The sequence below is a fragment of the Poeciliopsis prolifica genome, unplaced genomic scaffold (assembly GCF_027474105.1).
Source record: "Poeciliopsis prolifica strain line A6 unplaced genomic scaffold, Auburn_PproV2 SCAFFOLD046, whole genome shotgun sequence".
Lineage (NCBI taxonomy): Eukaryota > Metazoa > Chordata > Actinopteri > Cyprinodontiformes > Poeciliidae > Poeciliopsis > Poeciliopsis prolifica.
In genome coordinates, this window is record NW_026562421.1 from 2,710,256 (window position 1) to 2,736,902 (window position 26,647).

Below are 26,647 nucleotides of genomic sequence, written 5' to 3' on the forward strand. Positions count from 1 at the left end.
TTAAACAGCCTCTATCGGAGCACTGGGAGCCAGACAGACACTGTATCATTACAGCTCCCATGTGGGCCCTTGTAACAACAAAGCGCACAAGGCAAACAGAGGGGGCACAGCCCAGCAGGCTAAAAATACAAGGCCTTTTTGGAGCGCGACAAGGACTGAAACTGGAAGTGAGGATGCAGAGATCCAGGTTTGGGCCTGGATGGTGGGAAGTAATGGGGCAGCAAAGGTAGGACGAGCAGGCAGACATGATCAGATGTCACAGAAGAAGAAATAATTGCCTCTTAAACTCGATGAATCAGAAAAGGATAATTAGAAGAGATGTGTTCTGGGATCAGACCACCCAGAACAGAGGTTTAATCAGTATTTTAAATGCTTTTTTCATGTTATTGATGCCCCACTTGGGGCTATAAGGTTCCTTTTTACTAACACTCATGTTTAGAAGGGTTGTTTCTGTCTCTGTTGGTCCCATTTTGATTATTTTGGATTCATTTTTGTTTCTCATGTTCCGGGGATTCTGTGTTCAGGTGTGTCTCCAGGTCAAAAACTGTTTGTCTTTCTCATAGAAAGTACTCAAAGCCCAGTGCATTTGGGTTTTCTGTCTCTCCTTTTTGTTTTTCAACTCTATTCCAGTCGAAGCAGATGGCTGATCAAAACCGAGCCTGGTGTTGGTTCTGCTGGAGTTTTGCTGGTTAAAAGGGAGTGGTTCTTCTCCGCAGTTGCCAAAAGCATCCAATACTATTGGCTGGGCTTCCTTGGACGTTTTACAACTTGATCAGCTGAATTTAAATGCTCAGTACTGGATATTTATCTACCAATATCACTGGAACATAAAGAAAAGATTCAGGGTGAACTCACACCAGCCCTGTTCAGTCCGCTTTAATTGAACTCTAGAAAGTCTGGTTTGTTTGGGGAAGTGTGAATGCACAATTGATTAAAAAAAGCGAACTGTGGTTCGTCTTAAAACCTCGGTCTCAGTTTGGTTGAAGTGCGATTTGAACGCCTATGTCAATGTGTTGACATAAGCATCAAATAGCGGACCAAAGGCAGCTCCAAAAGCAGGAAATGGACTACAGTGAAGTGCATTCTGTTGATCATATGTGAAGAAAGTCGTCTTCACATAATGTCAGTGTCTTTTTTAGAGATTTTCTTGTCATTTCCTTCAGTTGTTCTTGGTGCAGTGCCCCTACAGGCAGGAAGGGAAACAGTTTAGTAATTAGTTTGGATTGTTTAACACAGTGCAGCGTGAAAGTGAACTGCAGCAGCTTAAAATGTAAAATAATGTTGGAGTTTTGTTCCCTATTGAACCAAGTCTACGGGGCCAACAGGTGTGAAAACAGCCTCAGAATTGACTGGAACGGCACTAAGAACGCCCATCGGCTCAAAGATGGCGGCATTATGACAAGTTTAAGACAAATGCTGCAGAATGAATCAAGCATTCATACAAATATCACAGTTTGCACAGAAACATACGAGTTGATTTGGAGTTTAGTTTCTCTTCAAAGCATAATTCTTTGGTTTATGTGCAACTCAATTCCAAGTTGCAAGCTTAAGAGCCACATTCCTCAGTGCTGTTTTCTTAAATTTGTAGTTAATCAATGAGTCTTGTGGACTGAAAAGAAACCCTGATTTGGATTAATTGTGGGTCATTAAAAAGACAATAAAAGAGTCCAGGGTGTGATCAACTGGTTACCAAATCAGAACTGCAGACATTACATGGACGGCATGTCTTTTCCACTGAGGTGAAGAAGTTTTTATGACATCAACCTTGTTGAAAGATGGGGATCAATTCAGATAAAGTGCCCCCTTTAACTGTTATAAAAGTATGTTATCCAAACCCCTAACGCCCTGTTAGGTAAGAAGGCATCATTCTTCTTTGATGACATGTTGCTATTGGACAGCTGTTTTTGGAGACGTAGATCAGATTAGAGCATGTCACTGATGGAGAGCACACAGGTTAGACTGAACACTTTATCTGCGGCTGCATGGGGGCGATGGTGGTCGGGCCAAACCTTCAGCTGCGGGCGTTGAGTCACAGCACGAGTGAGTCTAAGAAGAGAGGTTTTCAAAAGGTTAACGGCCCCATGACCCGCTAACCTGCACCAGGCAGAGATGGGCAGAGTACCAAAAAGTTTTGCTCAAGTCAAAGAATCACTGCTTCAACATATTTGTTATAGGAGTAAAAATGTTTTTGGCACATGGCTTTATCAAGAAACATTTTTTAAAATTACAGCACCAGATGGACCAAAATGTAAAGTAAAGTGGAAATGTTGGTATTTTAAGGACCAAAATCACAACCATTTATATAAGGAACAAAAAATAACAACATCAGGGGAAAGAAAATGGATTTAGGCCACATTTTAATGCAGTGTGGACGCCATCATAACGTTACATGGAGTCCAAGTAAGCTAGATTTGGACAGCCTTGGTAAAATTGGGAGTCCTTTCAATTTAAAGATTTATAGCTGTCAATATATATGTTAGTATTTCAAGTGTCCTAATATTTGCGCCATAAACTAAATGAAATATACTTTTGTTTTTGCAGCAAATGGTTGACAATAAACACACATACCAGAAATTATTTGCTTAAATACATATACACGCTAAGATCAGACACACTGCATACTCTTAGACAAAGTTTTAGTAAGATTTTGTCTTTTCTTGTGTCTATTTAAGTGAGCTATAATTTGTGGTGTCCGTTTAAATCAATCAAAAGTTTCACCGACTGATTATTTCACATATAAAATGGGGAAAATGTAACAAGTCAATAAATAATCTTAAAACAAGCTCCTATATTTTACTAAAAAGTTATTTATGAGTTAGTTTTGTCTGTTTTTAAGTGTGCTAAGTGATTTGTATTAGAGACTAGACCAGATATACTTGGTGAGATTTTCTGAGTGAAATGCAAACACATGAGTTTTTTAGCAACAGCAGACAGAAAATAAGGGAATTAAAGTTTTAATAATCTCTTATTGAAGCATGCTGTGGTGAAAAGGCACATTGCGGTGCATATAAAGCTGTTTTTGCATTAGGCATTTGTTGCCCCCCCCCTTGCCAGATAATGTCCACATGCGATTCCTGAGGTTGCTGGGCTGTAAACAGAGAGGAGAGGAAGGAGAGGAAGGAGCCGCTGGACCGGAGCTCTCACCGTATCCCGAGCATGGGAAGACAAACCTCTTACACACGGCATGGAAAACCACACGGATCATTTTCAGTCACTAACAAATAAGATTAATGGTGGCTCTGCAGGGGCGTGCGCATATCTGTGGCGTCCAGCAAGCAGCGGCCAAACCAGACGGACCGCAGTGCAGCAGCTCTGGCACTGGCACGGTGAGCCTCTAAATGACTGGTCCTGTCTGTCACTCGGCACGAAGGCATCATCCGCAGACTCCGGCAGGACGTCCAGCATCAACTGTTATTACTACTAATGCATCCGGAACTATAACTGCAATCTGCAGTGGGATACGACGGATTTAAGACCATAAACTTGAACTAAAAACATGCCGGGAATGCGCAGAGTGGACGGGAAAATGTTCCTTGATTGCTTCTCCCGACAACAGATGCGACCTCCAAAAATAACGTGGCAAAAACCAGCAAACAGAAAGTGTCTTTTATGCCATTTTTAGAGTTACAAAAATTTACAATAAAGATAAAGTCCAGGTGTCTCCTAAATGTTCTGGACAGATAAGGACAAACATGATGTGGCAATGCATTGTGAGCAGAGTTGGGCAGTAACTAGTTACTTTTACTCAATTACATTTATTTGAGGATTTTTTTTTAATATACTTTTATTACGCTGTAATAGAAGTACATGAGTAATTTATTGCTACTCTTACTTGCATAAAATTTCTCTATTCTCTACCCCTTGAATGAAAAACAATTATGTTTTAACCAAAAATTCATCGGGCACAGACTTGCAGTTTCATAACTTTGTTTTTGGGAAAGAAACTGCTTTGGAAAAAATTTTATCATTTTTTTGCTGCTTGTAAGAATTATTTTCACTCTTAAAACACAAAAATTTCCACTTAACTATATTTAGATCCGTCAGCTTATGTAATTTTTAAATATTAAATGAAAGTTTACTCAAAACTTGAGTAAACTTTTTACTTAAATACTTGTTTTATTATCTTGGATGGCGACTTCTTACTTTTACTTGAGTACAAATATGTTGAAGTAGTAATTCTCTTACTTGAGTATAATTTTTGGGTTTTCTACCCACCTTTGATTGTGAGATAAATGGTATCTTGTTCAGAATAATAACAACCGTCTATGAGGTGCTTCCGTATCAGGGCAGCTCATCTCACAGCTCAGATAGTGAAGAGTGCTGAAGCCTGGGATGGGAAGCTGTGGATGTTTTATTCAGATCCCTACAGAGATAATCTTCAACGATCTGCAGGAAACAAACTCTGACAATACAGATGACTCACGGCGGGTTTTATTTACTCCAAGCTTTCGCCGATATGATCACCATCTCAACCTGACAATATCTTTTCTATTTTCTCTTCAGCTGTTTGTGTTAGAGACCTCAACATTCCTGTGAAGTTGTTCATTGATAGGTTTCCATCGAAAGCATTTGTGTGCTAACATTTTGGCTACATTCACACTGCAGCCTTTAATTTCTTTTTTTTTTTGTGATATATATATATGAATTTTTTGTATGCAATTTCCTGTGTGAACAGCAAACAAGCTAAAAATGTCTCGCATGTGCAGTATACGGCGCAATAAAGTCACACTTAGAGAGCATGCTCAAAGTATTACCAACCGCCATTGAGAAAAGAAGAATAAGAAGAAGTGCTTACAATTGCAGAAGTAAATGTGGATGCTAATAGAGGAGCGTAGCTTGTGTCCGACAAGGACCAGAACATTAACGACTTAATCCTTTATGGTCCGCCATGGCTGTTTTTTCCCCGCCTGCGTGTATCAGGGGGGGCAGAATAGGGACGTTTGTCGGGTATCTATGACGTTGAGATCGGATGAATGTGACCTGGCTTCTCTTTTGACATTTGAAAAGATGAGACATGTATTAGATACGGACCACATATCTAACATGTAACCTTAAAAAAAACCTGATTTGTGTTGTTCAGGGTGTCATGAAAGGTCAGATACGGGTCGCATTAAGGAAAAAAAAAAAATCTGATTTGGGTCACTTCCGGCTGCAGTGTGAATGGAGCTTCTGTCATGTGGGCCAAAATTATTGCCTCGAAAGTACTCAAAAAAATATTTCAAAACTAAAATCACCAAAAATGTGTTTTTTAACTTATTATTTTACCTACTTGACAACAAACTAAGCATGGTCTATTTTAATATGTTTTTTGTGGAGGTACGGGATGATAAATTCAAAATTTCTCATTGTCTTTGGATACCTTCTTAAAATAACTATGTAAGCCATTTTTGATGAAAACAAGGTCAGTGTTCAATTGAAAACACTTGCTGTATTTAGCCAAGTTTTACTCCAGCAACTAAAAACATATTTGCCTGCACATAGGTGTCAATGAGTCGATCCGATTCTATTTACCATCAACGTAAACAGTAAACTAGAAAGCTTGGAAGGGATTATCCCTTTGTGTTTTGTTAGTAGCTTGTGATTTAGAAGTTGTAGTTTTGTCCTAATTTATTTTTTATTTGTGGTTGGGTGGCAGCAAAAAGTCTAAAAGCATCCTTCATTAATTTCTCTTAAATCATGAGAAAGTCTCACCTGCATGATAGGCGACGGACCCTCGGCTCCACCCAGGGTGTCTGTTCTTGGGATAATCCTGAATGAAAAACAAAAGAAATTGTCGCTATAGGATTCTGTACCTTCAGAAGACATAAGAGCGCCAGACATTTGGCTCCTTCACCATTTCAAATCATCCTTGTATCAATACATCTGATGCCTGCTTTTTCTGTAATCTACTGACAGTCTGATAGACAAAGGGATTATGGGTTTGAAACTATTAACTCTCAGCATTCATAGCCACATAAAGACAGTTATAAAGTCAGCCTTCTATCACCTGAAGGTCATTTCCAGGATTAAAGGACTAATGTCCTCAAGGTTGTATCAACTTCTTGCTCTGGTCAACTCTACATCCCCAGAACCAAACATGGAGAAGCAGCTTTCAGTTTTTAAGCTTCACTAATCTGGATTAACTTCCAGTAAACTGAAAAACAGCCGAAACACTGACTTTCTTCAGATCAAGACTAATAACCTACTTGTTTCGAGTTGAATTTGATTCATAGCAACTGAAACATTAATAAATACATTTGATATATATTTTCTAGGTGATTTGGATGACAACATTTACGAAATGTATTGTTTATTGCTTGTCTCATAAATTATGATTGAATGATGTTTTTATGATGTGAATCACTTTTAATTGCCTTGACGCTGAAATATGAATTGCAAATAAACTTGACTTAATTTATGTAATTCAGATGTTAAACATCTAAAATTTGTCGATGCAGATGCTCCTCGAGGAATGATGTTGGACACCATCTTCACCATTTGGAAACTGATTTCGGTCTGTAGCTACTCCGACTCTCAAGATCGCCTTGCTCTGTTTCCATCATCAGATAGATGCAGGATAAGTGCTTCTTCTGTCCTAAGAGAAATAACCATCGGCCCACTTGCGGATAAGATCAAGGGATGACTCAGAGGTAATTACCAGCGATTTTTATCTGTTTTCTAGGCTGCACCTCTATTATTGTAAAAACACACCACTGAACAAGAGGAAAGATTAACGGGGCAATGACTTCAGGATCTTTCATCTTCCATTTGGCCCTTTTTTCGAAATGATTACTTACTTTTTTCCATTCTGTTCTCACTGTTGTGTAAACTCTACTGCACTTATTTTATTATTAGCAGAAAGAGGAGGTCAACAAAAGACCTTTCATTTCTGTGTTATGATAAGTCAGACCCAGTGGATGGCCAAAGGGAAGAAAAATAATTAACCAAACATCCGGAAAAGCTGGAGAAGTCAGACTAATTTCTCAAAACCAAAGAAAGCAGATTACATTTTTATTATTAGCACTTGTGTTGGGATGGATATTCACCAAAAGAGTGACTAAATAACTACAATTAAGACTGCCAACATTTCAAGGGAACATCATAGATCTTATCTGACAACACAGCAGGGAATCTGTTAAGAAATGGAAATGCAAAGAGAAAAAGAAAGAAAGAAAGACAGAGGACAGAGTAAGACATCAGTAGACAAAGACAAGAAGACACAGGAATGCAGCTGCAAACCTGAAACCTCTTCATCCACCAAGTCTGCTGCTTCTAAACCACAAGCCCGACGATTCCTCCAGCTCGCTGACATGTGGGTTGCATCTCCATGTGGAGAAGAGCAACGTCTCAAGAGTTTGCCTCCTGATTGAGACACCAATATGATGTGCAATTTGGAGAAATGGCTTGAGAAAAACTAAAAAAAAAAGTTTAGAAAATCCGATGATGATTCTGTTCAGACCACAGAACTCTAACCAGCTATTAAATGTCTATTTTCATCTCCATCATTGTAGTAACTGTTGTGAACATCACTTTTACTGTGTTGGTGTGCTTTATACATTAAATAAGAACTCTCTATAGGTGCAGAAAAAACAAACAACACAACCAAAGTTTAAATAAACAGAACAAAAAGACACATCCACTTTTTTTTCTCAATACTTGAAATTTAATCTTGCTTTAGGTCACTTAGATTCACCAAAATTATTTCCATTTACCAAAAGCCATAAAAATGAGAGGAAGATGTTACAGATTTAGAAGTTTACATACACCTCCTCAGCAAATATATGAATTGGATAAAATGTTTTGGGTTTTCTTCAACAACTTTCTCACAATAGTTTCCTGGAGTTCTGGACTATTCCTCCTGACAGAACCGGTGGAGCTGGGTCAGGTTTGTAGGCCGCCTCGTTTACACACACCTTTTCCGATTTCCCACAAGGCTTTGTGATGGCCACACCAGAACATTGGCTTTATTGTCCTTAAGCCTCTTTTTAACCACTTTGGCCAGAAGCTGAGGGTTGTTGTCCATTTGGAAGACCAATCTTCCTTTAGATGTTGCTTCAATATTTACACATAATGTTCTTCCTTCATGGTGTCATCTATTTTATGAAGTGCACCAGTTCCTCCTTGAGCAAAACAGCCTCACAATAAGATGCTGCCACCACCATGCATCACAGTTTGGATGATAGAAGGATCCTTGTTTTTCCTCCAAATGTAACAATGGTCGTTATGTCCAAACAATTCCACTTTAGTTTCATCAAAGTAAAGGAAATGTCTCCAGAAATGAAGTTTTTTTCCTCTGTGTGCATTTGGAAAGCGTAACCTGGCCTTTCGGGACATGTAGGTACAGAACACGTCTCACGAGGGATAATGACACTGTCCCATAGGCTTTGGCTTTTGTTCTGGAGATGATTTATCCGACACCAGTCCGACACCTGTTTGCTAGCAGAAATACAAAAAAAAAAAAAAAATGGCAGTCCTGGGTGGCGTCCACAGCTTGGTGGAGCAGGACCACCAATATCAGGTCATCCCATCAAGGTGGAATCTGAGCTTTCCACTCTGTGGAAGAGTAAACAGGTCGAGGGGAAAAACCTGTGACAGTGAAGGTGCGGGCTGAGAGGAAAACCATGTGAAAGGAGATACAAATCATCAACTGCAGCTATCACACTGACATATCACAGAGGGGTCTAAATATAAAGCTTAAGCCAGGTATTACCACAGACGTGAGAGTATGTTGTGTGTGTGCTGAAGGAACACTATATGGGAGGGTGAAGCAGTGGGTTCTGTTTGTACGTGCCAGACTTATAGGGGTTGGGCAGGGACCATGCGGAGAACTAATGCAGGTCTGTTTGTTTAGCCTCATGTCATCGGGCTGAAACCTCCAGGCCCCCACAGCACAACAATGACTCTCTGATCTGTAAGCATCTGTGTTGGCGTTTCCCTAAAGTTTTATGGATGTAGGGCGGAAAAAGAAAAACAGACAACTTACTTAATTTGCTCTGCTGCTGACAGGATTGCTGATAATGATCATAGGGAAGATTAGGCTGTGTAATTTTATCCAAACTATTGCTCAAACACAACATCATGTCCAAACACTGAGTACTCTCAGTTGAAAACATGAAAGCAAACTTCATGCTAAGGATACTACCAATGTTTCTCGTTGTTGTAATGCTTTAAAAAAGTTATCTCAATCCTGAGGATTGAGAAGTTATTACGATAAATGCCAATATTGTTGTTTTGAGACCATTTTAAAGCAATATAATGGTAATAATGGCATAATAATGCAAGAACATATTGTCAAAGATCAATAAACTTCTAATGCTACTGACCATTTAACTGGAACTGAAAGACATTTCAGATAGAATCATTCAATCAGGTTTATTCATATATTGTGCACAATACAGAGAGCTCATAAAACAATCAGTAATGAAGCAAGTCTGGATGCCAAGCTCTGCCGGGCAGAGCTAACACGAGTTTTATACCATGATAAGGAATTAATCACAAGGAACAAGACGGTCTGATTCTGACGCAGTTGCTTTCAACCTCGTACATGTAACCCAAATAGTTCTTTAGGATAGAGTTCACTAAGATTTCATATGACATGACGAGCAGATGTGACCTTATTGTAATCTTTTCCATGACAATATCCAAACTAAATAAACCTAACACCAAATTAAATACATTATGAAGTCTCGGTAAACAACACTGCCATTCAAAAACAGGCTATTAGAGACCAAAGCACCAGACTAAAGACTTTCATCATCCAGTTTTTGGTAGAAAGAGAGAAAACTGAAAATTGACAAATTGCGAAAATGGAAATTATTGAGCTTGTTATAATTTATTGTGCAATTAATGGATTTATTGCTCATTGTGACATGCCTACTGCTTATTTGTTGCACTTTGGTGCAGCCAATGTCATCATATTACCATGTCTTTGCTGGTGCAGAGGAAAGAAACACTCAGGATGTTTTTGCACCGAATATTCCAGTACACCTAATTCAATTGGAGACCAAAATTCCAATATTTGTTAAATTTTCAGCTGCTGCGGTTCTGTTTCACACTCCTCTGTGTCAAACCAACCCACTCTTTGAACAATCCCTTCCATCCTGTGGTACCAAGAACTACTAACGTCAACAGTTTTCCAGTCAATCAGTGCCCAAAAAAAGCAAATGGCGCTCCTGGATTGTAGTATAGTTTGTTGGGTTAGTATCTAGTTTAAATATCTTAATATACTTGTAATGAGACAAAAGTAACTTTTTAAATAAAACATAGGCGTTTCTATTAAGTCAATAATTCCTTAATGTTTATGAAAAAATATTAGTTCCACTGGTGGATTATTTCACTTGTAACAACGGAAAAATATATTGTTAAAAATGAAATAGCCTACTCTGCCAATGGAACAAGTACCTTTTCATCAATGCTAAGGAATTTTTGACTTAAAACAAGCTCCAATATACTGCTGAAAAGTAACTTTTAAGTTAGTACACTTGAAATAAGAGAAAGCCAAGATATTTGCACTAGAAACTAGACTAAAATACTTGGTGAGATTTTGTGTTTAACTAAATGCTACTAAATTCTGAGGAAGTGTATGTAAACATCTGCTTTCAGCTGAACAAGTGTGACCTCAGTGCCAAGTCTGCAGCCTCATTTGAAACGCTTAACGTGGCGTAAACAAAACCCATTTCCACATGGCACTTCATCTTCCTGTTCTGCCTCATGTGCAGCCTCGCTCTCACACAGGTGTCAAAGAGGTATTTATTTATAGCGGAGAGCGGGGCCTTCCTGCTGCTTCTCAACAAGATCTGGATGAAATCTGAACTTCTGCGTGAGCAAACGCCAAGCTGTGGATGTGAGGGCTCAGGGTATTCCCACTGCCAAATCATAGAAAGCATTAGGATGTAGTTTATTGCAACTGGAGATATGAAAATAAAATGGAAGAGGGTGTTTTTTTTGAAAGGCAGGTCATTGAATTATTTCCAATTCCTCCTTACCATACCAAAGCCATTTGAGCTGTCAGTTGAGTCCATGAGTAATTAGGCTTTGGGGTGGAGGACTGGGATAGGCATTGTTTGACTTAATGAGTGAAACTGGCTTCAGGTTAGCAGGTATTTGTCAATTTGACAAGATAATGGTGTGAGGGGTGCAGGGGAGTTGGTAGGAAAATCTGGATCGTTTGGAGTTTGCTATGACTCCTACATGAATGTGTGATACAAATTTATCTGTCAACTTTTGTTGCAATATTTCCACAGGCTGAGCTGGCCATGTCTATTCAGAAAGTTAACCAGCAAAATAAAAAAAGGGGGAGAAAAAAAAGCCTTAAGTCAACATGTCCAGCAGAAACAGCGGCAGGGAGTTCCTGGTTAAATGGAAAGTGATTTGTGTTAATATTCCAGCCTGTATTGTTTGCATGCTGTGTGAAACGGATTACATGGAAAACCTGGAAACCGTCTTGCAACTTTCACGCCACTTTTCCTTGATGGCTTTATAATAGAAGCCAGATGCAGCAGGAAAAGGACCACGAGAATTAATAAAGTAAAATAGTGCTGAACTCTGAGCTCGAAGGAATGGCTGCAGGTAACCTAAAGTAAACATTAAAATACAAGGAGTGAATGTGTATGTTTAGCTTTCAAAGAACAAAGAAGTTATTTGTGAACATGACAAAAAGTGACATTTCTGTGATTAATTGGGTAACTTTGTAGAAATTATGCAGCTTTGACTTTGAATCAAACACAAAGACGTCTGGCCTGACTTCTAAGAAAGAGTGAACTGTTCCTTTAATTCAAGTGGCTGCTTATTCACATCAATGTTTACTATTGGCACAGTTTGTTTGTCCGAGTTATCAGCTTCTAAGCATTCTTCACTTTAAGACTAAGTGCTTTCAGTCGAGATATATAAATAAAGACTCAGGTCTCGAAATATTTTTGCTTTTTTTTTTTTTTACAACATTCTAGATATTTTAATAAGAAGCACTCATCTCGTTTAATTTCATTATGTATAAGATGAAAAGTTTGAGAAATCAGGCAGAGCTCATCACCAAGTCAAAGCCATCTCTACAGTGAAGTATGGTGGTGGCAGCATAATGCTTTTGGGTTGTAAGGGTAGTTGCCTTGGTGGTTTTGATTTTAAAAAAAAGCATAAATAGCATATCGATATGCATGTAATGAAGTTGCTCTTTACCACCACACCTAAGAGTTCAATTTCTGTCTCATCAGACCTCATGTCTGCAAATGTCAGTCATTTTTGCACAGAAAACAGAAAATCTTACCAATTATTTTTGTGTACATTTTAGAACATTTGAAGTAAGACAAAACCAAATTACAAGTAACTTTCCAGCAAGAAATATGAGCTTGTTTTAAGTCAAAAGTTTTTAATATTGGTTGAAAGTACCAGATACTTCAGCGAATTGTTTCACTTAAAACAAGACATTTTTTCTGGGCTACAACTAAAAGAATCTAGTATTTTTGTTGAAACAACATTAAGAAATCATTTACATAAAGCAATATATATTGCTGAAAAATAACTTTTTGTCTTACTTCAAGTATACTCAAATATTTGGACTAAAACAACTTTTGTGTCTTTGCAGTGAAGACCAGCAAAATATTCAACCAAAGAAGTAAGGAAATAGTGCAGCTTTCTTTGTATTAAGGTAAACATCTTCAATGCTATCCCACCTACAATAATTTGTCATTTTCTGTTTATCAGAATATTTGAAATTATTTTGCAGTTGTAAAAAGAAACTAACTTAAATAAGGAATAAGGCTTTATGAGTATTTTCAATGTGCTGATTTTGGCCCTCAGTGCAAAAAGGTTTTATGATCAACATCTTGTCTCCATCAAATCAGCTTGTTATTTATGTGAAAGGAGAGAATTGCTTTCCATTTCTGAGAAATGGAAAGCAAAAATTTCCTACAACGGAGTCTGAGGAAGACTTTATAGTGTTGGAAGAAGAAATCTACATAACTAACCTCCGCTTAGCTACACTGTTGTCACTCTATTGCACTAAGTAGAAATAAAATGTTATGGCCAAATGCTAAAGAAAAGGAGAGTACGGAGAGTACCCCTCTGAGCACAGGTGTGTCTGAAGTTATCCAAGCATTTACTTTGACAGCTCACCCTTCTTGCCAAGCCCAAGGCGATGTAGCACTTCTCCCCAGCATCAACTATCTCCACTTCATAGTAGTGGCAGCGGGTGGAGAGCGGCTGGCGGGCCTGAGCCAAACCAACGTCCATGATGCTCTTTCCTTTGCCAACATATTCCAGGAGCTGAGAGAGATTTGCAGAGAAAAGAAGAAAAAAAAAGGTTTTATTAAGTTTTCCATAGTCAGGTGCACCAATTTAATGCGACAAAGGTTGTTATTATTTACTGTGTTTCCAGTTCAGTAACCAGAAACAAGGTCTTGGTCTGGAGATTGTGAGTTTTTATTTCCAAGGATCATGCATTGCAAAAACACAAAAACGTACCAAGTATTTTGGTCTAGATTCTGGAGAAAATATCTTAATACACTTCAAATCAGACAAAACTATCTTTCAGAAACCTTTCAGCAAGATATAGAAACTTGCTTTAAGTCAATAATTACTTAATATCCAAGAAAAAGTTCCAATCCCATCAGCAGATTATTTCATTTAAAACTTGGGGAAAATGTAATGAAATTTGACAACACTAAACTATATTATTGTTAGCTCATTTTAAGTAAAACATTCCTAAATATTTATGGAAAAGCACTAGTTATTAGTGAAATAATCTGCCAATGGAAGAAGACATCTTAACTTATAATATGGGAAATTTTTTATTTTTTCACTGGCAGATGTATTTATTTGTGAAAAGTTATGTTTAAGTTAATTTGGTAACACTTTATTTGATGGGTCATGAATGAGACTGTCATGACACTGTCATAAACATGATATAACACCTGTCATGAACATGAGTAAGGCATGAATATTCATTATCACTGTTGTGATAATGTGTCATTCGGTAAATCATGGCACTTGCCAGTCTTGTTCACAACCCGTCAACTAACGCGTCACTGTTAATTTTGTCTTACTAGAAACTAGACCAAAAGTTTCTAGTAAACTTTTGGTCTAGATTTTGTGTTTTTGCAGTGTGTACACCAAATATTTCCCTTTTTAAAGCTTTCTGTGGTGGCTGGTTTCTGCAAACCACGCTCTGTAGCACTTTAACCTGGAGGTTAAAACGTGAACAGTTAGCGTCCAGGATGTGTGTGGTCTGCAGAATTGTTAATATGTTCATTTGTCAACATGTCCAAAAATTTCCCCAAGAAATTAGGCTTATTTGCTAAACAAATAGTGTATGCTACATCGTCAAAAGCGACTTAAGGTAATAGGAGTGTTATTTTCCAATGGCATTGTGTCAGTTGAAACAAAAGGGCAAGGCAGCCAGGTGGTGATGGCAATAAGTATAATTTTTTCCCTTGTTTTGAACACAGGACTATCCCTAAGATTCAACTCATTCTCTGAGTTCAGGTTAAATGGAAAACACACCTGATCAAACTTGAACTTCATGACTTACCTCCTCCAAGGGAACCAGACTGACACAGAGGATTTACCCACAGAGCTAGCTTTTGCAGGTGCTTCCTAAATGAGTGGGCACTGTGATAAATTGAAGCGTCCAACCCAGTAAAATCCCCACCAAAACGCCCACGGTGACTTACCTACAAGTATGGACAGGGATGTATATCCTAATGCTACTACTTTCCAGGCTATTTTAATCTATTTTATTATAGACGTGAGGATTTGGATGAGCAGGAGGGCAGCTGAGCAACCACAAAGCCTTTAGGCTGAGAAATGTTTCCATTCAACATCGGTATTTGAGAGTGAGTATCCAGAAATGAAAACAGCCCCTGGTGAAAGGCTGAGATGACAGATGAGATGGGGGGTGGACAAAATCGCCGGTATATTACACCTTTGTCTTTCTGAGTGTGCAACCCCACCTGGGAGTGCTTGTCACTAGCCAGACACTTAACGGACACACCCCATGGAAAGAGTTTAATCATCTGTGTTAAAGAAGTCCCAGGTTTGACAAAACCTTTACTGAGAAAACCAACTTCCTTCTTTTGTGCAATCTTTGCCAAGTAATTGTAAGTACCAGCATCAGTTAAACCACTCTAAAAGAAACGTTTTCTCATTGTACAAACATAATCATGGCTGATCTCTCCAAACCTTCGCAATAAAAGAAATCCCATTGCTGACTGCGGGAAAATGTAAGTCTGAATCGCATATCTCCTGGTAGGAATCATGTATAAATCTTCATAACTTCAGTTTTGGATAAAGTTTTAACATCCATACACACTGATTTGTTTCAAACATTTGTTCAGTGCTTGGACGGGTTCAGTGTCACATGGTAACATTGTAATGTAGGCTGTATTTCATCTGTTATGATGAATGATTGTATTACTTGTTATAATCTCAGCCAAAAGGACTATATTAAGTAGTAGGAGTCCCAGGATTAAACCTTGGGGTATCCCAAATGAATTGGCTCCCTTCCTAATACCACTCTGGCCATTTCACACCTACATCCACACCAAGTCATTTTAAGGTCCTTGATTAGTCTCCATTAGAATAAAATGTATTATTCTGCTTCTTTTATTTTGAAAAACTGGCTAGAAATGCAGTATTAATAAACAATAATGCTCTTGGGCACAGCGCTACACAAAACCAAAAGTTTAACATGGGACAGTGAAATGTAAAAATCACACAGTCAAAGGAATCATGCGCACAAAATTCAAAATGTGATTTTCACTAAAGTGAGGCGACCAAACCAAGGCTCTGAAGCCTGAAGTAGTTATTTGTCACTGCAACTCTTATAAGATTGCATTTTCGATTTTATAAGATCCTCTTTATACTTCTCATCACTGAATACAATACAAGATATATTTAGCATTTAAACGGCATACTAAAAATTCACAACTTGCACTCTGTCTCCCAGCGACCAGCCTATCTGTGCAAATTAGAGGCATGTGTGCTTGTCCCAGCTGGGAAACCCAGCTCAGGTGCATCTTTGTTGGCAAAGAGCCTGGTCATCATGGCACTGTATTTACTGTTGTGAAGATCATGGATGGCTCATTTCAGCTGCTTCCTTTTAATTATATCCGCAGCAGGAGATGCGTAATGCAGCTGCACCGCTAAGAGCAATAAAACAAGTAACTTGGAGCACTGTGACCTGGTTTAATGAGGTTATAGTCTCGGCATGAGCCAACTTTGGTCTTTCCTTTCTCAAATCCTCTGACGCCAGTTGGCATAATGGAGAGCTCCTTTCCTGCTCCATCCTTGGTGAACAAAGGAGCGTTATAGAAGATTATTCCTCCCAGCAGACTTGATTATTTAAAACCATTATTTATTATTTAGTTTGCGCCAAACAAACTCAATAAATGTTAAAAAGCTTGTAGTTTTTCTAACTTATTTCAAATAGTCTGTTTTATGCACATACACCTGAGTAATTTCTACATTTTTTAATTTATCCAACCTAGCTGCACGTTTTTTTTTAAACCAAAGTGTTTCATACAAATATTCTGACATGATTTGAGCCCTAAGGGGAAACCAGTTAGAGAACCTTGACATTTAAATGATCACAGCTTATGTAGAAAATACATATACAGTAAAGTGACTTGGCCTTACAGGATAATTACGCCTTATAATGATGATAATAATAACGCCTTTGGCTACAGTAGCATAACTCTATTGGCCACAACTTGTCTCTCTTGGTGCAAAACAGATACAAAATGTCAACAAAGTAAAATAGGTAATTTATGCGCATTAATGCAACCGTTTTTTTTTTTTGTTTTTGTTTTTTTTTACAAAAAGACATCTTAGGAAAATTTTATTCTCTTTTTTTAATAGATTATAATAAAGATGGAAGAAAAACCAAAACACAGCAACCAACTAGGTTTCACAATATTATGTTTTAATCATTTTCTCTGCACAAAAATTTAATCTTTTCACATTCCCCAGAGCCAAAACAGGTTTCAACATTATCCTCTGCTTTTTTTGTTGCAGACTGCCCTTTCGTGTGTACCCTTGTGTCTCCTTAACCCGCTGTACTTTCATGCCTGGACAACTGTTTTTCTTTAGGGAGAGGAGAAAAGAGTTTCAATGTGGTGAGCTCTTAGTCACACCTTTCTTCTTTACTTCTTGCTGCTGAGTAACAGAGAGCGAGACCAGCGAGCTGAAAGAGAGATGTAGCCTTGAGCGAAGCATGCCTCGCTGGTATAGCCAACAATCTCGCTCCCTCTCTTTTCTATTGCCGTCTCGCTCCTTTAATTTTGACAGGTGTGAATCGTGATGGTAATGTGCAAGGCCTTGTTTTGTTGAGCTGCTACCTGGGAGACAGATGCAACACCCAGAGAGTGGTCCTGCTGGTTTCCTCTCACACCTATAAAGTCTTAAAGGAAGGCAAAACTAACATTATTCTCCTTTGGAAAGATTTCACTGAAATAAAATCTTTCGCTTAAGCAACAAGTAATATTTTTTATCGATTTCTATTGTTGTTGCATTTACCTGGCACTCCAAAAGACAAAAAATGTTTTGGTTATAATTAAAAGTCATGGAAAAAAGTCAGTAAACCCTAAAAAAAGTATTTTGATTGTCTGCATTTTGACAACTAAATAAAAAAAAAATACTGCAATGATAAAACAAGGATTCATAAATGTTAATAGAAACATGACCAAATGCAAGTAATTACTGCAAGATAGCTTCAGGGATGCTCTAAAATTAAACCAGAAGGTGACTTGAAGTGACCGACTTTCAGGCTGACCAGAGTGTCCAGTAAAAAAGCAAAACAGATTTTATTTCTGTTTTTTTAACGTTATTAGTTTGTCCTGGGGGGGAAAAAAAAGTCTTTAATGGCAGTTGTTACTGAGAGAAGATTCAAAACTTTAAGAAGCTACAGCAGAAAAGAGTTGTTTCTATGAATATAATTAAGCATCAAACATCCAAAATGCAAATTAAGGCCAGTATATTCACAGTTCAGTATTTTTATGTGGAACTTAACTTTAAATTATTTGTGGAAAATATCCCAATTCCAATTTTTTTTTTTTTTGCAGAGCTCATCTAAAATATCCTAAAGAGTTAAGAAGCTGAAATACAAAAAAATGCAGTGCTACTAGACACACTACTGACTGGCATCTGAAAAATAGCAAGTTTAGAAGCGCCATTTATTTTCCTTTGTGCTGATTGGCTGAATCCCAACCCCAGACTTCACATATTAGCTTCTGTAGTCGTGCTAAGATAGTTTCCATTGTGAGTTAATGCTAATTAAAGTATTTTTGGTCTTAGTTGGTAGATTTAAGAGTTTCTAGAGGGTGTCCTAAGCATTTACAGATTTTACCTATTCACATGCAGCTTTGGTTTAGTTTAAAAACAATTTTTAGTTTTGTTTTTAAACTAAAAAACTGTTGTTTTTAGTTTAAAAATTTTAGTTTTTAATTTTAGTTTTTAAACTAAAATTGTTGTCAACAAAACTAAAACATCATCAACATGTTTGAGTTTTCAAACATGTTGATGATGCCTCGCTTCCTAAAACTGCCTTCATAGTTGTTTAAGGAGCTACAATAAGGTAAACAATTCAATAATGACTTCACTGTCTGACCAAGCTCTATTACATTTTTGAAGAGACAAAGTTATTGTCAAAATCTCATCCTGTTTTTTATACTTTTCAATTAATATTTATTAATAAAACCCCAAAGAGATGTTAAGTATTCACATTAGTAGAGACTAAAATAAATTAATAGTGGAATGGATCCATTCAAATTTAAAGTTTTGTAAATACAAATACAAATGCCATGTGTGTTTTTCTTTACTACGTCTTTGACTATGCAGCATAGCCAGTACATTTTTGATCAATGCCAAGATCGTTATGAAACAAGGTTAATTTCCAAACACTTCTATGGAAACATAGCTCACAATCACCTGTGTAGGAGAGAGTGGAAAGCAAACAAACTGAAGATTTGAAACTGGAACTTCCACCACAGTGTTGACTATGAATACAAGGGAATACCTCCAGATGACAGACTGTGCAATGGGATAAAGAAAGACAAGTGCAGGCAGAACAGGGTTGCAGCATGTAATTTGTTAATACATGCAAAGGGAATCAGATTAACAGAAGGACTTTTCCCCATCTATCAGGAAAACTGTCAGGACTCCGGGTCATATAAAATTGCCAAAACCAGTTAGCTTGGCTACTGAAGAAATCAATTACAGTTATGTCTGGTCCAACATCCTTCTCAAATCCAAGTTTAAACATCATAAGTAATTTAACTTATGACTTATCAAGTAGCCACCGATAGTTGTTCCTGATTCACTCATCCTATGCTGCACAATTAAAGTAATATTTACCTTGCAAATCATCATTTCTAATTAGCAGAGCAGACAAATGACTGGTAACTGTGCCATAGTTTTAAATCCATAATCTAAAATGTACTGAGGTTCACAAACAATTGATTTATTTCACTTGTCAGTTGTGCACAAGTTAAACAAAAGATTTGTGTTCTTTATAAGTTGTTCTGACATAATTAGAAAAATGTAGATTAGATTATAAGGATTGGGAATCATTGGAGTGCAGTTTTAGAAAAACTTTTTTGGAGTAGCTTCTGTATGAGATGTCATCAGTCAGTGAATCTCCTTTGCCAGAACAAGTTAAACAGTGACTGCCCAACAAGTTGCAGAGGTGAGTCTTCCATAAATCAAACTTTACTGCAACGCTTAGTCAAATCAAGCCTCAAAGGGCAGCTTAAGAAAATAATCAGAGGCACCAAGAAAATTTGATGGAATATGTAGCAGTGTCTCGTAAAATACCTGAGCTCACTCTAATGGGAGGGAAAGTGGGCATAATCAAACCTTTGACAACTTAATCAGAACAAGAATTGACAGAAAACAGTGGAAACAAGCCGTAAAATTTCTCAAATGGGTTGTAACTGAAAAAAGCTATTCACGACACGTTAGAAGAACATGACAAACTTGCAAATAGCACCAATCCACCCTCCAAGCTAACCGCATCTCAATACAATAAATAATCTCCAGGATGTGCTGGAACAAGCCACACAAGAACAACGCCTTAACCCACAGAACCCAAACAGCCGCTGCCAGCACCGGTGCCAAACACCGCAGGACATACATAGAGGTCCCGCGTTCATGTCTTGACACACAGCACCCATTACATCAGAATGACAGCTACCATGTCAAAAATGATGCTGATTGCTTTCATGTTGTTACTGATGGAGAGGTGCAGGTTGATGCCACAACAAAGCATTGACATAATATACTGTGAATACAGCTCCTGTGGGAAACAGAAAATCACTGCCTGAGTACATATAGCTTGACAACATTAATGAGGTTTTTACTGGTGATAGAGGAAGTAGATTGGGATCCAGTAGAACTCAAAATGTCAAAAATCTTTGGGTTCTCTACTTACCTCTGCTCAAAAGGTATTTGAAGAGAGTCTTGGGAGACTAGATTGGTCAATATTGGGATTGCACCACGCTGCAGTTAGAAGTTAACTTTTGACTCTTGACTTTCAGTTTTTATACTGATGCAGCTGCAGAATGTTTTTTGTCTGTGTTTGAGAGTAAATGGTTCCTGAAAGCTGGAGGACCTGAGATGTCCCACAATAGGAGATGTGTGATATAGAAGGAAAGATGGAGAGAAAGTGGAAGGGAAAGAAGGAAGGAACAGTGAAAACTGACTAACTGATTTTGACAATATAAGAAAGGATGAAGAAAATGGGTGCAAGGAGGGAAGGAATGGAGGTTATAAAGGAAGGAAAAATAGGAATGTAGGAAGAAAGGAAGGAAAAAGAGAATTGAAGAACAAAAGAAAAACAAACAAATGAAAGACAGAAGGATGAAAGGAAAGATAGACACAGAAGGAACGAAGGATGGATGATGGTGTTGGCAGATCAGCTGATGCTCTGGTGAAGACCCTGCCTTATTATCGATACATCTCTTCCTTTCATGAGAGACCAGATGACCTCCTAGACAACAACATGACCGGCGTAAAGAAGTCACACAGAGGAACGGATGCTCAAAAAGCAACGACTGGACGATTGGGGGAATGGACAACTACAGCCTTAGATGGCGTCCACTTTGCTTATCGGCCCACTCATCCGCAGCTGACGGGATTAAGTTGGTGGGCAGGGAGACCGTTGTGACAACAGGAGGCGGAGGGACTGCAGGCTCGTGTTCGCAGTGAGCCGCACGTACGCAGTGGAACGCCAGCCAAATATTTCCTCTCAAGAGAAACGGTGAAACAGCAAACAGGGTGGCGAGCTGGAAAAGCCTCATTCAGATGGACTATGACCAAACACACAGGTCGTGTTTGCATAGGAGACCTTTGTCTTGAGCAGTCATGATGAAGGTAGAAAACAAATACATGGATCCATGTGTGCAGGAGTAAACTTAAAGAAACGAAAGAGGCCGATCACATTCAAGACCACACTTAATTGATTGGTGGTAAACTCTGAGAAGCTTTAAAACCTAAACCAAACAGATCAGTCAAAGGTTTGAGAAGTGGGAGAGGCCTCCATTGTTAGAAAAGAAGTGTAATAAAGGAGGCTTTTTAATTTATGTGTTTTCTGTCTGTCTACAAGTCTTTTGGTACACAAGGTCAGGTGAAGAGTTTTTATAGATAATTTTGTTTTGACTTCTTAATTCATTTTGTTATTTATGTTGTTTTATTTATTTATTTATTTATTTATTTAGGAAATATTAAATGCCTTCCAGTTCCAGTGTTAAATGTTCATTGGAATTTAAAAGTTTATCACTACAAAAACACAAAATCTCACCAAGTCATTTTAGTTTAGTTTCTAGAGAAAATTTCATAATACACTTGAAAGAAGACAACTTACTTAAAAGTAACTTTCCATCAAGAAATGGGTGCTTGTTTTAAGTAAATAATTCCTTCATATTATTGAAAAAGTACTTGTTCCATTGGCAGATAAATGAAGTTATAATGTGAGGAAAATGTCTTTCTAGAAGTGGTTTGTCGGGTTTGTTTTTCTCTTTCTGCAGGCCTGGAAGCAGAGTCACGAGTGTTTTCTTTTATTCACTTTAATTGTTTCTCCTCTATTCTTATTTCTCTTTTTCATTTTAGGTTTGTACCCCACTACTTGCTGACTTTATTTTTCCTCTTTCTTTTACATTCTTGTCCATTTCATTTGACATAAATCCAAAACAATTTACAAACAAATATAAAGCGCTTGTCTACAAATAATCCACTGGATTCATTAAGCGTTATTACAGTCGTTTTATTGGAAGAACAAAGAAAAAAACTGGAAAGTCAAACGTTTCAATACTAAATTTAAATTGGGTGCAATAAAAGCATCGGTTTTCTTGTCTGTAGGATCTTTTTGATGCAGAGATGAAGTAGAATGATGTTAAGCAGCCATTCTGCTCAACTAATTCAGTCAGAATGACAGAGTGGTACCAGCTGCCCTGTTGTCGTTAGCGTCTGCCCCCTGAGCGCTCAATGAGATTACTGAAAGGTCATTTTGTGGCAGAACTGGAAACACAGTGCAAATTAAGTTTTGGTGATTGAGTTATTTTTCATCAACTTTCATTAACTTTAAAATTACAATAATTGCATTTAGCTGGATCATTAGTCACAGCAATGTGGGATTAATGAAAATTCAAAAATTTCTATGAGTTTGTTTTACAAAGAGAATATATCTATCTATCTATATATATATATATATATATATATATATATATATATTTATAACTTTTAATGAGTAAAGTTACGGCAGTGATGGACAGCAGATGTCAATCGTAACCACTTGCCTCAAATTATTAAGTGACATACTTGCAAAGGTTAACATCTTGTTGAACCTGTATGTTAGTTTTGTCTTATTTCAAGTGAAGAAATCAGACCAAAAAATATTTGGTAAGATTTGGTGTTTTTGAGTGCAGGAAGAGATGCAGATGAATTTTGGCTCCAAAAAGGAGCGTCCATCCTCTGTATCGTAATGTAAATGTTCACAAAAGCAAAGACTTAACTGTAGACAAGTCACTACCATCACTACTTTACTCTGTGTTTTTTGTGCCTTTGAACTTGTCAGTGATGCCTCATCAAATGCATACCAGTTAGATTTGCTATTTATCTTCCCGTCAACTTGCTCCCCATTTCTTAATTTGTAAAGATGGCCATTATACGGAACAGCGATTACATAAACAGGAACGTGTAAAAACTCTTCCACGGTTTAGGCCAAAGATTAAAGAGGCGCTGCGGGTGAAATCACAGGAGGAGCTTAAGAGGTGCAAAACATCTACTGCAATCCAACGACAGATCGGTAATTCCACAGAAACCACAAAGACTGGAAAAGTGCTGCATGCACATGCGCAAATCAAAATGGGAAAATGTTTCCATAGTCCCTAAGAACACAACAAAGCAAAAATACTTACTAAAATTTCGAGCGAGGATGAGGCTCTGCTCCTTTATTCCCATTTAGAATAATTTTGAATTTATATTCAACTCAAAAGAGCTTGTCAAACCTTACCTGTATAGTGTTATGATCATATGTTCACATATTTAGCCTGAATATACATAAGACACAAAGTTTGTTTTTATACAGCTAAATAAATATGTTGCTATTTTAACAATCTGATGACACTCATGTAATATTTTAAAGCAGGATTGTAATGTTCCATTTGTTTAGTATATAGGTAATTTTTGTTGTATATAAAAACAGGTTTTTATATACATAAAAAAATAAGTATCATTTTACTCATTTTTCAAAATTTACTTCACATTTCATTGTTGCTATTTATTTGTTTAAAGTTAATTTGTTTCAGTAAATATTGTTTATTACCCTTTTTCAGAATTTTGTTTTTTGTCTCCGAATTCTGGCAAATGTAAGAATATCTTCCGACTTTTTTCGGACTTCTGGCTTTTCTTCAGAATTTTGACTTTAATATTAGAATCCTCACCTATTTCTTTCAGATTTTTACCTCATTTTCTCAGAGTTCTAACCTTTATTGGAATTGTGACTTTGAGAATTTTTACATTTTACTCAAAATTCTGACTTTAATCTCAGAATTAAAATCTTTTTTCCTCAGAACTTTGGCTTTATTTTCAGAATTCAGATTTTAATTTCAGAATCCAGATTATAATTTTAGAATTAAGATTTTAATTTCAGAATTTTGATTTTAATTTCAGAATTCTGACTTTTTTCTCTCAGAATTCTTACTTTAATTTATGGATTTTTACTTTTTATCTCAAAACTCTGTCTTTAATTTCAGAATTAAATTTTTTTTCTCTGAGAATTCAACTTTTTTCAAAATTCTGACTTTAATTTTAGAATTTTGACTTTAATGTCATAAATATGTATTTTTCCCACAATTCTGATCTTTCTTCTCAGAAAAAGTCAGATTTCTGAGATTAAAGTCAGAATTCATTTTAATCACTAAAAGGTATTAATAAATGTCATTAATTTAGTTAAATAACTTGTTTATGACTCAGAATCAAAGGTCTAGAACTTTTATTTATGCATCAAATGGAGCATTATACTGGAGTAATGATTCCACTTGTGAAAGTAAATCTTTTGACAATTAGACAATAATTATTCAGAGCCACACTGCTGGACAGAATTGATTAAAATCCATAAATAAATAATAGAAGTCCAACCAAAGACGTTTTCTGTTTCTTACCATGCCGCTGACTCTGACATCATGGAGCCGTCCCCAGTCATCTTCATGGCTGTCAACCATCATCATGGTATCATCCTCCTCTAAGAGCCACTCCGCCCGCAGGTCAACCTTCACCTCCTCCCCCATGGAGTGCATACCTACAGCCGGGTAAAGGCCCTCAGACGACACAGGAACCTCTATTGAACCCACCTGGACAAGATATACAGGAAATAAACTTACAAAATGTCTGTTAAATCAATAAAAACAACAGATGTATAACAAACTTGTTTATATTACCGTTTTATTTTTCAAAATTAAGCATTAAATGTTGTCTTTGAAATCAATTCTCATTTTAATTGTATGGAATTTATATTGTCTGGCTTTATTTTTAATATTCTGACAATTTTATTTGACTTTATTGTAAAGTCAAATGTTTTTAATATTTTAAAATATGTTTTTAAAATATTAAAAACATATTTTAATTCTATTTCAGAAATTAAATGAGATAACAATTTACATTTGTGAAAGAAAAACAATCCTAAAGCAAAAATACCTTCTATCTCGCTATCTGTCCGTTACCATCATTCTTTCTCTCTCTGTATATTCTTGTTTTTTTAATCTATTTGGTGTTTTCATATCTTACAGTCCTATAGATTCAGTTCGATTGGGAAACAAAATTGCAACATTTATTACATTTTCAGTTGCTGAGGTTCACTGCAATCTGTCAATCAAACCAAACTTCTGAAAAATCTGTTTCCCTCCTCACCAGTGGTGGCGCTGTACCAAGAACCACTGAAGGAAATTACGCAAAAATCTCTTTTCCATGAAATATAAACCAAAATGGAGCAGAGTCAGATATTAGTGGTTGTACAATTTCTCTGTTGTCATTGACACAAAACCACGAGACATTTCTCCCACTAGCGCTAAAAGACACTAGTGTTCGTTTTGATTGTTTTTACCCAGAATGCCCTGCGCTATTGTTCACATCCTGCTTTTGGAGGAATCTCCAGTCAATTTTCCATTCACATAAACATTCAAACTGCATCAGAGTTCACTTCAACTGAATCCAGATCTATGTTTGTAGGCGGACCAGAGTTCACTTTTTTGGTTCGCATCAGAGTTTGATGCGATCTGACTTTCTAGGCAAACAAACAAGAGTCGGATTAAAGTGGATTAAAAATGGCAGCTGTGAAAATAACCTAACAAAAACAGGAAGATAAGAGCAAAGAATCTAGATTCTTCTTTAAAAGATAGTTGTTATAAGCTAAAGTAGGTCGAACCGTCTCTTTAATGCATTTATTTATACCAAGACTAAGATTTAATGGTCATTGTTTCATGCACACATTTCAAACACTAAAAGCCTCACTCACCTCGCTGCCATTTTTGGTGAAGAAAACAGTAGTAAGACCAGCTTCTGTGTTTTCTGAGTGTATGCCGCAGCCAATGCGGTCACCACGAGCGCATTTTGGCCCAAACTGCTTTCCAACAGGGTTACCATTATACAACCTGTAACACAAACACATTAAATAAATAAATCCAGTTAATAACACAACTGATAACTAATTCTGGTTCTCATTTTACATGTAAAAGCTGACAAAAAACAAACAAGAAAGCCGGCAAATAATTGAGGGTTCAGAGCCAGACTGATAAGGAGGTTTTAAAACAATTGCGTACTCTTTCATCTGTATTCCTATAATCTTCTGTTGCATGTGGAGGATCCGTCATGAGTCAATGTCCTCTGTCTTGTCTGGACAGACTGCTCATAGATCATTACAAGGAGCTGCTTTTCACCCTACAGCTGTCTGCCTCAGAAAAACAAGCTTAGTTTTCAGTTCTACACAACTGAACTCTGCTAGCATCACGAATCTGACTAAGCTCTCTAATAAACTGTGAAGCACCTCAAACTGCAAACAGCTGGTGGGCCACAGAGGTTTTGTCTCTGTGAGGTCAAACAGGGTCATGAAACTAGTATGCATCCAACAGAAGGAGAAAACACTAAAACTGCAACTGATGATTATTGTAGTAATCGATTATGACAAATAAAA

General features: G+C 37.1%; 1 protein-coding gene and 1 long non-coding RNA gene across 3 annotated transcripts in view; one reads left to right on the forward strand and one right to left on the reverse strand.

The window, feature by feature from the left end:
• Nucleotides 1-26,647, reverse strand: part of spryd3 (SPRY domain containing 3) — a 45,285-nt gene that overhangs the window by 10,731 nt on the left and 7,907 nt on the right. Inside the window, exons 5-8 of the mRNA XM_055056780.1 lie at nt 25,973-26,108; nt 24,624-24,812; nt 13,087-13,236; nt 5,692-5,749 (exon numbers count right to left, since the gene is read on the reverse strand). Of these exons, the coding sequence (XP_054912755.1) occupies nt 5,692-5,749; nt 13,087-13,236; nt 24,624-24,812; nt 25,973-26,108 (533 nt within the window). The remainder of the gene's footprint in view (nt 1-5,691; nt 5,750-13,086; nt 13,237-24,623; nt 24,813-25,972; nt 26,109-26,647) is intronic.
• LOC129377067 (uncharacterized) lies at nt 63-24,946 on the forward strand. Of its 2 annotated transcripts, XR_008607880.1 has the most exons (4): nt 63-226; nt 6,438-6,629; nt 7,812-7,864; nt 12,557-12,754. It is a non-coding gene; the product is annotated as an uncharacterized LOC129377067 (long non-coding RNA). The 2 variants fall into 2 exon arrangements; XR_008607881.1 differs by lacking the exons at nt 7,812-7,864; nt 12,557-12,754 and adding an exon at nt 24,651-24,946.